Here is a 12215-nt window from a genome sequence, read left to right as displayed (position 1 = left end):
CTCCCCCCGGCCCGATACAGCCCCGGAGCCCCAGGAGCGACCGCCGCGCCCCGGCGGCAAAATGCGACTCTGGTGGGACTCGAACCCACAACCTTTGAATGACTCCCGTCACACGCTAGAAGTCCAATGCGCTATCCATTGCGCCACAGAGCCCTCGCTCAGGCGCGCCGCCCTCACCGCCTCTTCCCCGCGCCCCGCCCGCCGCGCCCGCCCCACCGTTCCCCGGCACCGCGTCCGTCACCGCGGGGCCGGGCCGGTGCACCGGGCGGGACTACAGCTCCCGGCGGCCCGCGCTGCCCGCCCCTCCCCGCCCCTGCCGCAGAATCGGGCGGGCCCCGCTCCCGGTGCAGGTGGCCGGGCCGCAGCGGACGCCCCGGAGTCCGGTAAGAGCGTGGCGCCATCCTCCTCCCCTTCCCGGTCCGTCGGCTCCCGGCGCCGCCGCGGCGGCCGCGCTCCCTTCCCGTGGGCGGCCCCGCGGGCTCCCCACCAGGCGCCGCGGCCCTGCGGGCGGCACCGGGGTCCCTGCGCCCCGCCGGGCTCCGCATGAGGCACCGGGGACTCCTCGCGGGGCACGGTGGCGAGCGCCGGGATCCCTCAGTCCCCCGGTGTCCCCAGGAAGGCGCCGCGGGCCTCGCCCCGCCGAGAGCGGCTGTGCCCGGGCGGTTCCGGGGCCTGGCCGGGGCTGGGCGGCGGGGCCCGGTTCATCCATCCCGGTGCGGGGCCCTCCCGGCCTTCCTGCCTTGTGCCGTGGGGCAGCGCTGCTCGACTCTGGGTTCTTAGGAGGGCGAGACGGGGGTCCCTGCCCAGGGCAGGTGGGGGACAGGTGCTTCCCAGGTGCCATTAGCGCTGGGGCTCCTCCCAGCCCGGCCATCTGCCCGCTGTCCCCTCTGTGACCCCCTCCCCGGGGGGATCCCCGCGCTGTGCCCGGTCCCTGCTGGCCGTGAGCTACGGGCAGGGAGGGCTTCGTTTCCCTGTGCTGATGCAGCTGCACAAGACCTGAATCTCTAACGCAGGGCTGGAGGTCTCTGGCAGCGACACACCGGGTATCTCTCGGGAATGTCTCCCCGGTTTATCTCCGCAGGAGGCACCGGGATGCCGGAGTGAGGTGGAGATATGAGCGGAGGATAACAGGGGCTTGCCTGAGCCTGCCTTGCCTTCCAGCGGGAGATTAAGCTGCCCACACAGAGGGGCCTCCCCCGCTGCTGCCTCTCCACATCTGGGTGGTGGGAGGCTGTAAAGGAGGGCCCAGGTCCCAGCTGAGGCACAGTAGTTCGATGGTGATCTAAAAGTTGCCCAGTTTAGTGCAGAGAGAGGCTCCCAGGCGAAAACACAGTGAGTCCTGCCCTGCTAAAAAGCAGAGGGATAGTGTTGTGGGACATCACATCTGGGGAGGTGGGTGTTTGGTGGAGAGTGTTCAAAGGTCACTGGCACAAGGGGAAGGAGTCTCAGAGTAAGGGCTATGGGTGGGAAAATGCCTCCAGGTGTCCACCTGGAAGTGGCATCTTGTGCAGTGATGCATCCCAGCCTGCTGGTTTGGATAACTCAGAGGTGGGACAGACAACGAACAAGACACATCAGGGCACAGTGACTGTGTGGCACTGCCTTGGCTCCCACCCTGCCAGCATCTGGTATCAAATCCACAGAAGCTGCTTGGGTCTGGGGGTACTGCACAGAGCAGAGGGAGAGCCACAGGTGTGGCTCCCAGCCCCACCAGTTGTAGAAGAGCCCATGCAGGGCTTTCCAGCTTCAGAACAGTAAATCAATTTCCAAGAGGGAAATGATGCAAATGTTTCCTTCCTCTTTGGCCTGTGTCCATGCCAGGAAAGGCCAGTTTTATCAAGGAGGTCTGAGGGTCACATCCCTGTCATTTTCCTCCTCCCAGTGCTGTTGCCTGAAAAGAGCCATTGCTGTCTGAGTCTCAGAGCCACTTCTGGAGTGTGTCTGGGATGGGGACAGAGATGCTGTTTTGGAGGGACAAGTACCAGAGATGGAGTCACTGTCCCCAGGGAATGGGATAGTGGCCTGGGCACTCCTGGCAGCAGCAACAGCTCTTGTTCTGCTCCCTCCAGCCTGGCCTCATCCCTGACCTGCTCCAGCAGTGTCTCCAGCCTAGCCAGGCCAGGAAACTGCCCGCCAGTGTGAGGGTTTGCAAACACAAGCAGAGCTCAGAGAACAGAGTTTCCTGTTCCTGATCCTGTCAGAGCTGTGTCGTGGAGCATGTGAAGCTGTGCTCTTGCAACAGCTGTGATGGCTGTCCTGGAGCCAGGCATGCTGGAGAGCTTGTGCTTGGGGCCTAGGAGACTCTGCATTTTGAGCATGGAGGGATTCTGGGGTAGAGTGGAGGCTTCCAAACATCTGTACAAGGTCTCCTGCCATGACTTTGCCCACACATCCATGGAAGTGACTTTATCCTGCATCTCATGTTGCTGGGGCGTGGCCAGACCCCTGGCTGGTGTGCAGGATGTGGCTCCCCAGGTGGGAATGCCAGGCTCTCAGCTTGCACCAAGCAGTGCCGTGCTGATGGCTCAATTGGAGGCCATCTCCAAGGTCAGATAAAGTTACATCTCTGGGAGCTCTGGGCTGCTGAGGTTACATCCTCACTGCCAGGAGTACTGATGACTCAGGGACCTCATCCAGGAAATTGGGGGCTGCTCAGGCATCCCACACCCATGGGATTGTTAGCACCAGGTCCAGTTTGCATGGGCTGATGGCCGTGGTTTCTCTCTCCCCGCAGGGCACAATGCTGCGTTTGGCTGCTTTTGCAGCTGTGCTGCTGTTCTTCAGGGTCACTCTGGAACTGTCCTGGGCCCAGGCCATCCCTGCTCTCTTCATCTTCTACCTGGCATCCGGTGGATGGGACTTCTTCCTCGTATTCCTCAAGACATTACCAAGAGATGTCACGTAGGTGTCCTAGCTGGGATGGCCCAACCATACACCCCTGGCCCTCTGCTCTGCCTTGGTGTATGTGTATGTGTGAGCACAGCCCCCGACCCCTTGCACAGCCTGGGTTTCTGCTGGCACCTGGCCTGGCTGAAAGGAGATCTCCCTCTGCCGTGACCGGGTGACTCCAAACTCTCAGGCAAACTTTTCTCAAGAAGGATAGATTTCAGCTGAGCTCAAAGTCTATTGACTGTCCTTGTACTTCACTCTGTCCCTAAAGCTGCTGGCATAGCACCAGGCAGGGTTCATTCTGAGCTGGTATCAGGCTGTGCCAGCTCCTGGCAAGGATTTGTGGGGGAGGGAGTGGTGGTACCTCTTGGAGAGCACCCAAGGCTCAAAAATGCCCCTTTGATTGAGGACATCCCTGTCTGCAGACTTCCAAAACACATCTCTCCCTAGTCTCTCCATCAGTCCCTGGCTATGAGCATCTTTGCAGATGTGTTCTGCCTATGTGCACACTGCTCAGGGGAGCATGCAGAGCTGCTGCTGACCTAGAGTGGGGTCTGGTGTAAGTGCTGGGCTGTTGCAGCCCTTCAGAAGGTCCTTGTGCTGTGCTGGCTTTGCTGGAGGAAGTGGTTTTGCAGGGGTCACTGAGCAGCTGCCCTCTTGCTCCCCTTCCTTTGGCAGCACGGGGCTGGTCCTGTTGCGGGTGAAGTGGCAGGTATGGAGGCACGTGAGGGAGAAGAACACAATCGCCAAGATCTTCCAGAAGACAGCGAGGAAGTATCCAGAGAAGACAGCACTGATCTTCCAAGGCACAGGGGAGAGCTGGACTTTCCGCCAGCTGGACGAGTACTCCAACCAGGTGGCCAATTTCTTCTACGGCCAAGGCTTCCGCTCGGGTGACGTGGTGGCCCTTTTCATGGAGTCCCGCAATCAGTACGTGGGGCTGTGGCTGGGCCTGGCCAAGATCGGGGTGGAGACGGCCCTCGTCAATTCCCACCTGCGCATGGAGGCCTTGCTGCACTGCATCACCATCTCCAGCTCCAAAGCCGTGGTTTTTGGGGTGGAAATGATGGAAGGTGAGGGGCTGGCAGATGTTTTGGGAGTGCTTCGGACTGGAGGGAGGTGTGTTTAGTCAGTGGGTTCAGTCTTCCTTTCCTGCCCACCAGAGAACAGAGATGTGGAAGAGAGTGGACAGTTGAATCATCCAGGAATTAGATTTGGGTTGTTTTTTTATTGTTGTTAATTCCTTTGGACACTGGGCAGGATCTGGAGTGCAGTGCTGTCTGCCTCCCAGGCAGGTCAGGCTGGGAATGAGGATCCTTCCTTGTGTCTCTCCATTCCCAGCATGGAGACCTGGGTTGGGCTGGGCCTGCCCCACTGCACGGGAGGAGCCTCTCCTCGCTCTCCATGGCTGTTGCCACATCCCTGCAGCACCTTGGCTCCAGTTCCTTGTGTGTTTTAGCCCACACCTCTGAGGCTGATGGTGTCAACAGACCTCTTGGCACCAAAGAGGTTTTGGATGGGGAAAGGTGGAGAACAGGATCTTCTGGTCCCTGAAGAGGTCTGGGCTGTGTCCCCAGCATCTGTTAATCATGGGAACAACATCTGCCTGGGATGGCTGTGAGCCCTTTGGGGACTCTGCCAAGCACAGTGGGAGTACTGCGACCTGGGGCAGAGTGTCCCTCAGACTGTCTGGGAGGACGGGGGGTCTCAGTTTTGTAGCCACCCTGCTGCTTTTCTCCAGCTCCCCTCTTTACTTTCTCAGCAATGCAGGAAGTGCAGCCCTCCCTGGATAAATCCATCCATCTCTTCTGGTCTGGGGAAGAAAGTCCTAAATCCGTGCTTCCTGGTGCAAAACACCTGGACCCCCTCCTGCAGATGGCCCAGCGACACCAGCCAGCTCCCCCTGATAAGGGCTTTCTTGGTATGTGGTCAGTTCTTGGGGCCAGACAAGTGGTGGTGATTTTGAGGGTCAGCTGGTTACAACTCTGGCAAGACTGCTGGGGATGCTGATGGCAAGGAGTGTTTGGGATGGGTCTGCCCAGCCCTGCATGGAGCAGTATCCTGTCATACCCTCCATGTGTCCAACAAACCCTAGGTGATCCCAGCATGTTCTTAGAGCTTTTACCTGAGAGTTTTGGCTAAGCTGGCACGAGTAGATTGTTTAAATTTTGCTTGTCCCCCTCTCCTGGTTTGGCCAGCTCCTAGATTAGGAATGTGACCCTGTCTCCTCATTGCTCCCCAGATAAACTCTTCTACATCTACACCTCTGGCACGACAGGGCTGCCCAAGGCTGCCATTGTGGTGAACTGCCGGTAAGGCTGTGGACAGGGGCTCAGGGAGGATGGGGCTGAGCTCTGCCCTGTCCTAGCACAGCACCCCTGACCCTGCTCCCGACATCCTTTTCACCCTCCCCTCAGATATTTCCGCATGTCCAGCTTGGTTTTTTACGGTTTTCGGATGAGGTCCAACGATGTGATGTATGACTGCCTCCCGCTGTACCATGCTGCAGGTAACGTGTGCCATACAGAGCCTGGCATCCTGGGGCTGATTCTTCCCTCAGCCAAGCCCAGGGCTTGGGATGGAGGCTGCTGTGGCTGTGATCTCCATGTCAAGGAAGATGAGACTGCTGCTTGCAGTGTGGGACTGAGGCTTTTTCTGCTTTTTCCCCTGGAAGCCAAGAATCTATCTGGCTGACCTTTGGACTGTGTGGGAAGGGCATTATCTTACCCTGGTTTTGGAATACCTGTTCCTTATTGCTGCTCCATATGGAAAGTAAGGGGGAAAGCCTAGGGGAAGGGGAAGCAGTGCCTGCCTGGCTGGATGAGAGACATGCTGGGATGTTTAGGTGCAAAGTGCTGCCCTACATGTTACTGCCATGTGTCTCCTCCCTTGTGCCTGTGGTCCGGGGGGATTTGGCTGGGTGAACCCCCACTTCTGTGAGCCAGCCATGGCCTCTGCCTTGCCCTGCCAGTTCTTTCCCCAGGTGAGCTGGGCTGGAGATGTTTGGAGACTGAGGGTTTTCCTGGTTGCTTCTCTTCAGGGAACATTGTGGGGATTGGGCAGTGCCTGCTGCAGGGCATGACAGTTGTCATCCGCAAGAAGTTCTCGGCCTCACACTTCTGGGAGGACTGTGTGAAATACAACTGCACGGTGAGGCTGTGGGGCAATGGGCCAGTGGGGAGTGGGCAGTCTGGGGGTCTGTGCCATGCTGGGGAGAGCCCAGATGCTGGAAGCAGGGGATGCCTGGACTGGTTCTGTCTGTCCAAACTGCCTCTCAGGGTGGTGGAGTTGTGTCCTTCCCACCTGGGCTGGTAACTCCATGTGTCTTCCTCGCATTCCAGCGTTAGTCAGGAGATAGTGGATGAGTTTCACAGCCTGGAGAGGTGGGTTAACCAGGGAAGGACAGGCTGAATGAATTAGCAGAACTTCTCTTTATTACTGCAGCCTCTTTAGCAAACTTTGGGTGTGTTGTACCATTCCTTCCTGCCCTGAAGAAACCTCAGACAACCCAGGGGCGGGCAGAGGGGTCCTAGTGAGTCTTTTCCTGTGTGTTGCTCCCAGATCGTGCAGTACATCGGGGAGATCTGCCGCTACCTGCTGAACCAGCCGTACCAGGAGGCGGAGCAGCAGCACCGGGTGCGCATGGCCGTGGGCAATGGGCTGCGTGCCTCCATCTGGAGGGAGTTCATGGCCCGCTTTGGCATTGCCCAGGTGGCCGAGTTCTACGGGGCCACCGAGTGCAACTGCAGCCTGGGAAACTTTGATGGCAACGTAAGGCCCCACAATCCTCCCTTGTGTCCCAAAGGGTGACAGCTGGTCTGGGCAGGGTTGGAAACTCAAATGGGCTGTTTGCTCCTTAAGCATGGGTAGCCATCCACCCAGAGGGGTTTTGGCTGTTGTGTGGTGCCACCTCTGTGGTGTCCTGGGAGTGTGTGAGCAGTGTGTTCAGGTGGATCAAATATCCTTGCTACCCACAGTTGTGAGCTCGTTCTGTTCTAGGTTGGGTCATGCGGCTTCAACAGCAGGATCGTACCAGGTGTGTACCCCATTGGTTTGGTGAAGGTGGATGAAGACACTATGGAGCTGATCCGGGGATCAGATGGTGTCTGTATCAGCTGCAAACCAGGTGAGACAACCAGAAGGGATAAAATCTCCTCAGCCCTGTGTGAGTGTGAGTGTTTCATGATACCTCAGGATAATTTCCCTGGATTTGTCTATGCTCAGTTAAACCACACCAACCCCATTAGACACCCTTTTTGCTTGGGGGGGTGGGTGGAGGTGGTGGTGTTTCCCCCCTTCATACCTTCTTCTCACTGCAGGGGAGCCAGGGCAGCTGGTGGGTCGCATTGTCAGGAACAATCCCCTGCAGCACTTTGATGGCTACCTGAATAAGTCGGCCACCAACAAGAAAATTGCCAGGGACGTGTTTACAAAAGGAGATGCTGCCTATCTCACAGGTGAGGACCCTCTGTCTGCTGGGAGTGGAGGAGAACGGCACCTGTGTGGGAGTGGGGACTCTCCCAGGGTAGCACCACTGCCCTGAGATGCTCCAGGGTTGCTCCTAGCCAACACCTCACTTTTTTGCCTATTCATTGCTTTCCCATAGGGGATGTCCTGGTGATGGACAAATATGGCTACATGTACTTCCGAGACCGCACCGGGGACACGTTCCGATGGAAAGGGGAGAACGTCTCCACCACGGAGGTGGAGGGAACGCTGAGCCGCATCCTCAACCTGACAGACGTGGTGGTTTATGGTGTGGAGGTCCCAGGTAGCTGAGAGTGAAGTGGACAATCAGGAGAGGCAGGCAGACCTCCAACACTTGAGTGTGAACATGTCCTGCATGTCTAGATTGATGTGTCCTTTGACAAGAGGGTAAACTGAGGCTCCCTGTGGGTGAGCTGGGAAGAGGCCAAAAGGGGTGTGGCTAGCAGGAACCTGAAGGTTTCCTCACTCTCTCAAGCTCTGGTCTCTGATTCTGGCTTTGTAAAGACCCTGTGTCCTCTCTGGCCATGACTGTGACTGCAGGGTATCACTGGTAGCCCTGGCCACAGGGTGATGACACAGCAGTGACACAGCTGGACGTGCCAGCACTTCAGTACAAAGCAGGGTCTTGCTGTTGCAGGGCAGAAGGGACATGCTGCTACAGGGACAGTGTGTCTGAGTGCTCTTCATTCTCTGCCTCTTAGGGATTGAAGGAAGGGCAGGAATGGCAGCCATCGCTGACCCAGAGAACTCCTGTGACCTAGAAGACTTTTCCAGCAAGCTGAAAAAGGCCCTGCCACTGTATGCACGTCCTGTCTTCCTGCGGTTCCTGCACGAAGTCTCCAAGACAAGTGAGCCATGGCGTGCACGCTCACACTGGACATGGAGCTGGGGGAACCTGGGAGGGGAAAATCTGGTTACAGAGATCAATCTGTAGGGTGGGGATGGAGGCTCTCTGCCCCACAGAGCCCGTGGCCAGTTCCTCAGGTGGTTTTGAGGCATGGTGACGCAAGGCTGGGTCTGGGATAACACAGGTGTGGTGGGGATGGAAGTATGTGTGGCTAGTGAGCCCTTACTCCTTCTTCTCTCCCCATTCCAGGCACTTACAAGTTCCAGAAGATGGAGCTGCGGAAGCAGGGCTTTGACCCCGCACTGGTGAAGGACAGGATGTATTTTCTGGACTCCAGGCAAGGCTGTTACCTGCCACTGGACCAGGCAGCGTTCAGCAGAATCCAGTCAGGAGAACAGAAGCTGTAACTGGTGGGGCTCAAGCAAGGCACCTCCCAAACCCTGCTGGGGAGAGGGGGCAAGGCAGGCACTGGGGAAGGAAAGGTTCATGGAGTGATATCAAAGGCACACTAGAGATTTTATTTGACAAGTTTTACAGATAAGGGTTTGGGGGGAACACAGGGGGGATTGGGGGGAGGGGGATGGTCACATACCAAAGCATTGACTCATTATGGCTTTATTTTCTACTTGGTACAGTGGTGGTGGTCCCATGCCATGGGAGGGGCATGGCCCTGGCCAGTTGAGGAGGAGTGAGGTGCCCCTGCCGCTCCACTTTGCTTTCCCTGTCTTTCCCTACCTTTTCCTGCCTGAAGCAACCCTTCCTTGTGAAGGCCATGAAGGGACCAGTGCTGGGCTCTTCCTCACTCCTCCACTAAGCAGCCAGCTCCTCCTTGGCACAGGGACCCAGCTGGCAGAGGGAAGGTGGGTGCCAGGCGCAGCCCTTTCCCTCTGCTGGGCCATGCTGGTGTTGTGTGTCTGCTGTGAATCAGGGGAGCAGGGTAGTGTTGGGCTCAGGAGGGGGACAGAAAGTCTGCCATGCCTTTCTCTCTCCTGGGGATGACATTTCTATTTTTCACAATCACACGCACATCATATTATATTAAATATATATATATGTGTGTGTGTGTGTGTGGTGTGTGTGTGTGTATATATATATATATATATATAATACACGCTAACTTTTTTTTTTCAATCTTAATTTATTGTCTGTACTTTTGAATGTGTCCAGGGTTTGTGCAGTAGGTGGAGGGATAGCCCAGACCTGTCCTGTCTTGGAGAATCCTTTTCTCTTGCAGGGAAGTGAGATGCTCATCTAGGACTGATTCTCCTCTTCCAGTGTGGGTGCAACTGTAAATGTCCTTGTGGCCTTGCTCCATGGTGGAGGACATGAGCAAATCCCACTATCTTGTGGACACTTCTCTGGGTCTTTTACTTCCTTTTTTTTGTGGATGCAGCATTGTTCTGTGAACCTTCTTCCATGCAGAAAGCAAGTGGGAGAGGGGGAAGAAGGGCTGAGCTTGCCTTTGCTTCGATGTACTCAGGAGGTAACTTGCCTGGGGAGAGAACATCCTCTGGAGAGTGGCCTCTGTGAGAGCCTGACTTCATGTGCTCTGCATCCCTTCCCAAAAGAGCCCTCCCTGTCTCCAGCACTGGAGCAGGGCCCTGAACTGAAATGTCCATGTGAAACATCTGACTTGTGCTATGTGAATTCCCCGTGCTGTCTCTGACATGAAACAGCCTCAGCCGCAATGTTCAATTCCAGTCCTCAGAAAACATGCAGAAATTTCTCTTCCAGAGAAAACTCTGGGTTGGTTTGGTTTTTTGTTTTTCTAAATAATTTCTTTTTATGCTTTTAGCAGGGTTACTCTTTAAAGTGACATCTGTCTTTTGTGAGGGCAGGGTGTGTCTGCTCTTCTGGCTGTGCTTCCACACCAACGTACCTGCCTGCCCCAGTCCGTCCCGGTCTCACAATTAAACAGAAGTATGGGTCTATGCTGGTGTTTCCTACCTCTTCCTTGTACAGTCCTGCTCTCTGAGGGAAGGTGGGGGACTATGCTGGTTTGGAGACTGCCACTCCAGAGCATCACCTCCCTGTGTGCATTTTGGCTCATCTCAGAGCAAGGGGAACAAGCCCCTTGCTGCTGGGTTTAATGACTGTGTGAACACATGTTGATCAGACCCTCCCCAGTTTCCTCCACTAACTCTCCACACCCTGTTTTTCCTTGTTCTGTCCTCAGCATTGCCACCCCAATTTGTTCTGGCCCAGTTCTCCCTGTTTACTCTGGGACATGTGGTGTTTCCACCCCTCTCTTGTTCTCTATTTCCTCTTCCTGCTGCTTCTCTCTGTGTTTGTCTGTGCTGAACTTCCCAACTCATTTCTGCCCTGACAGACAAGGTTTTTTTGTAGCCATTCCACTTCCCTTGCTGCCAGAACCATCTTTTAGACCTTCTGCATCCAATCCTGGTGAACAGGTGAATCTGGCTCCTCCTTAGTATGGGGCTGCCAGGTATAGATGTCTTCCATGAGCCTGAGTGAAATGCCTTGCCTGGTGAAACACACCCTAAGAAAAGTGTTGGAAATTTGTGTCCTTTATATACCAACTTCACCTTTGGACATGTTTAAATGGGTGTCTTCTCCAGCATCTCTAAACTGAAGGCTTTAATTTTAGTTTTTCAGTCCCCTGGACACTCACGAGCCTCTGTCCCAAAGCAGCCGGTGGAAAACAGATGTCACCCCCACGGCCCTGCAGCATCCAGGGGGCTCAGCCCTCAAACAGCGTGGCTTTGCCCGAGAGGTCATATTTAGGGCCCAGGGGGTCATATTTAGGGGCCGGGGAGCTGGTGCAGGGAGTGCAGCAGTGGTGCCTCTGGAGGTGCTCTGCTCCCACTTGCGGGTCCTGTTCCGCTCGCAGCCGCCAGAGGAGGGCAGGCTGGGCTCGGGAAATGCCTTCCCTCGGGGGGACACGCTCCTAGGGCTGTCACAGCCCTCGTGTGGTGCTCAGAGCCCTGGAAGTGTGGGATGTTGGAGCAGGGTGGGTGCTTGAGGCGGAGAGGAAGTTTTGGATACAGATAATGGTGCTGGGGGTGAGGCAAGCGGCAATCCCTGGCGCTGCTGTCCACTGTGCTCGGGCTCCTGGCTGGAGGCTGTGCCTGACAGAGACTTGGACAGCAGCCAGGTCACCGAGCTGTGCCAGGTGGGTGGGGGGCAGCCACCCGAACCACGGGGCTTCATCCAGCCTTCTGCTAAAGGCAATGAGGAAAAGCTTGGCCTCCCCAAAGTGAGACCTGGGGGTGGTCACCTAGAGATGGGTGGTTTGGAGTAGTAGAGGAGGATGCACTACTTCCTCCCTGGAGGAGAGGGGTTGCAGGGCAAAACTCAGCACTGTGTTCCTGTCTGTCTGAGAGCAGGGTAGGTTAAAAAAGCCTACCAAGGAAATTATGCATTCAGGGCACTGCCTGTTAAACACAGACATGAATAGCTTTGGAAGCTTATGGAAGTATGGCTATTACTTGTTTGCAAGTGAGCCTATATGAATGGAGACTGGCTTGCACTGTTGGGTTTTGGAGATGGATGGGAATTATAGGCCTGTGAGATGAGCAGGATGTAGCCCTTGCTGGTGCCAGCACAAGTCAGGAGCTGGGCCCTGGCTGGAGCATAGCCAGGAGCTCATCCCAAGCCCTGTATTTTTGGTCTGGCTGTGAGGAGAGGGAGCTGCACAATGCAGGCAAGAGGAGCAGGATGAGCACCCCCTCTCCCCGAGGTGAGACCTCCTCCTCTGGGGAGATGGGAGGTGCTGAGGTCACTGGGAAAGAGCTCAGCAGACACCATGGAGGGCTCTGGTACACAGCCCATGGATAGAGGAGACCTGCAGGGCTGTGCCAGAGGGCTGGGGTGTGCACGTGACACACACACCTCTGTGCCAGAGGATTTCCCAGGGAGAGGGGAGCCCCAGGGAGGTGTGTTCATAGCTCTGAGTTATGCTCAAAGGAACCCCTCTGCCCAGTGATGCTGGTGTTGGGGGGTTGGTCCCCACTGGAGCTCTGGTGCCTGG

The 12215-nt window shown here is 56.3% G+C and overlaps 1 protein-coding gene across 1 annotated transcript; it reads left to right on the top strand.

Annotated features, from left to right (window-relative positions):
- Window positions 1–321: 321 nt before the first annotated feature.
- On the top strand, window positions 322–10930 carry SLC27A4 (solute carrier family 27 member 4). Its single transcript, XM_083875719.1, has 13 exons — window positions 322–383; window positions 2735–2901; window positions 3568–3962; window positions 4652–4810; window positions 5132–5201; window positions 5307–5398; window positions 5930–6039; window positions 6451–6660; window positions 6889–7015; window positions 7209–7346; window positions 7496–7660; window positions 8079–8225; window positions 8474–10930. The coding sequence occupies exons 2-13, from the start codon at window positions 2741–2743 to the stop codon at window positions 8629–8631; spliced, it is 1932 nt and encodes a 643-aa protein (XP_083731845.1). The 5' UTR covers window positions 322–383; window positions 2735–2740; the 3' UTR covers window positions 8632–10930.
- The last annotated feature ends 1285 nt before the right edge of the window (window positions 10931–12215 follow it).

This window comes from Zosterops lateralis, assembly GCF_965231275.1.
Source record: "Zosterops lateralis genome assembly, chromosome: 20".
Lineage (NCBI taxonomy): Eukaryota > Metazoa > Chordata > Aves > Passeriformes > Zosteropidae > Zosterops > Zosterops lateralis.
The sequence above is the reverse complement of the archived record's forward strand: the minus strand, read 5'-3'. Positions and strand labels throughout refer to the sequence as shown.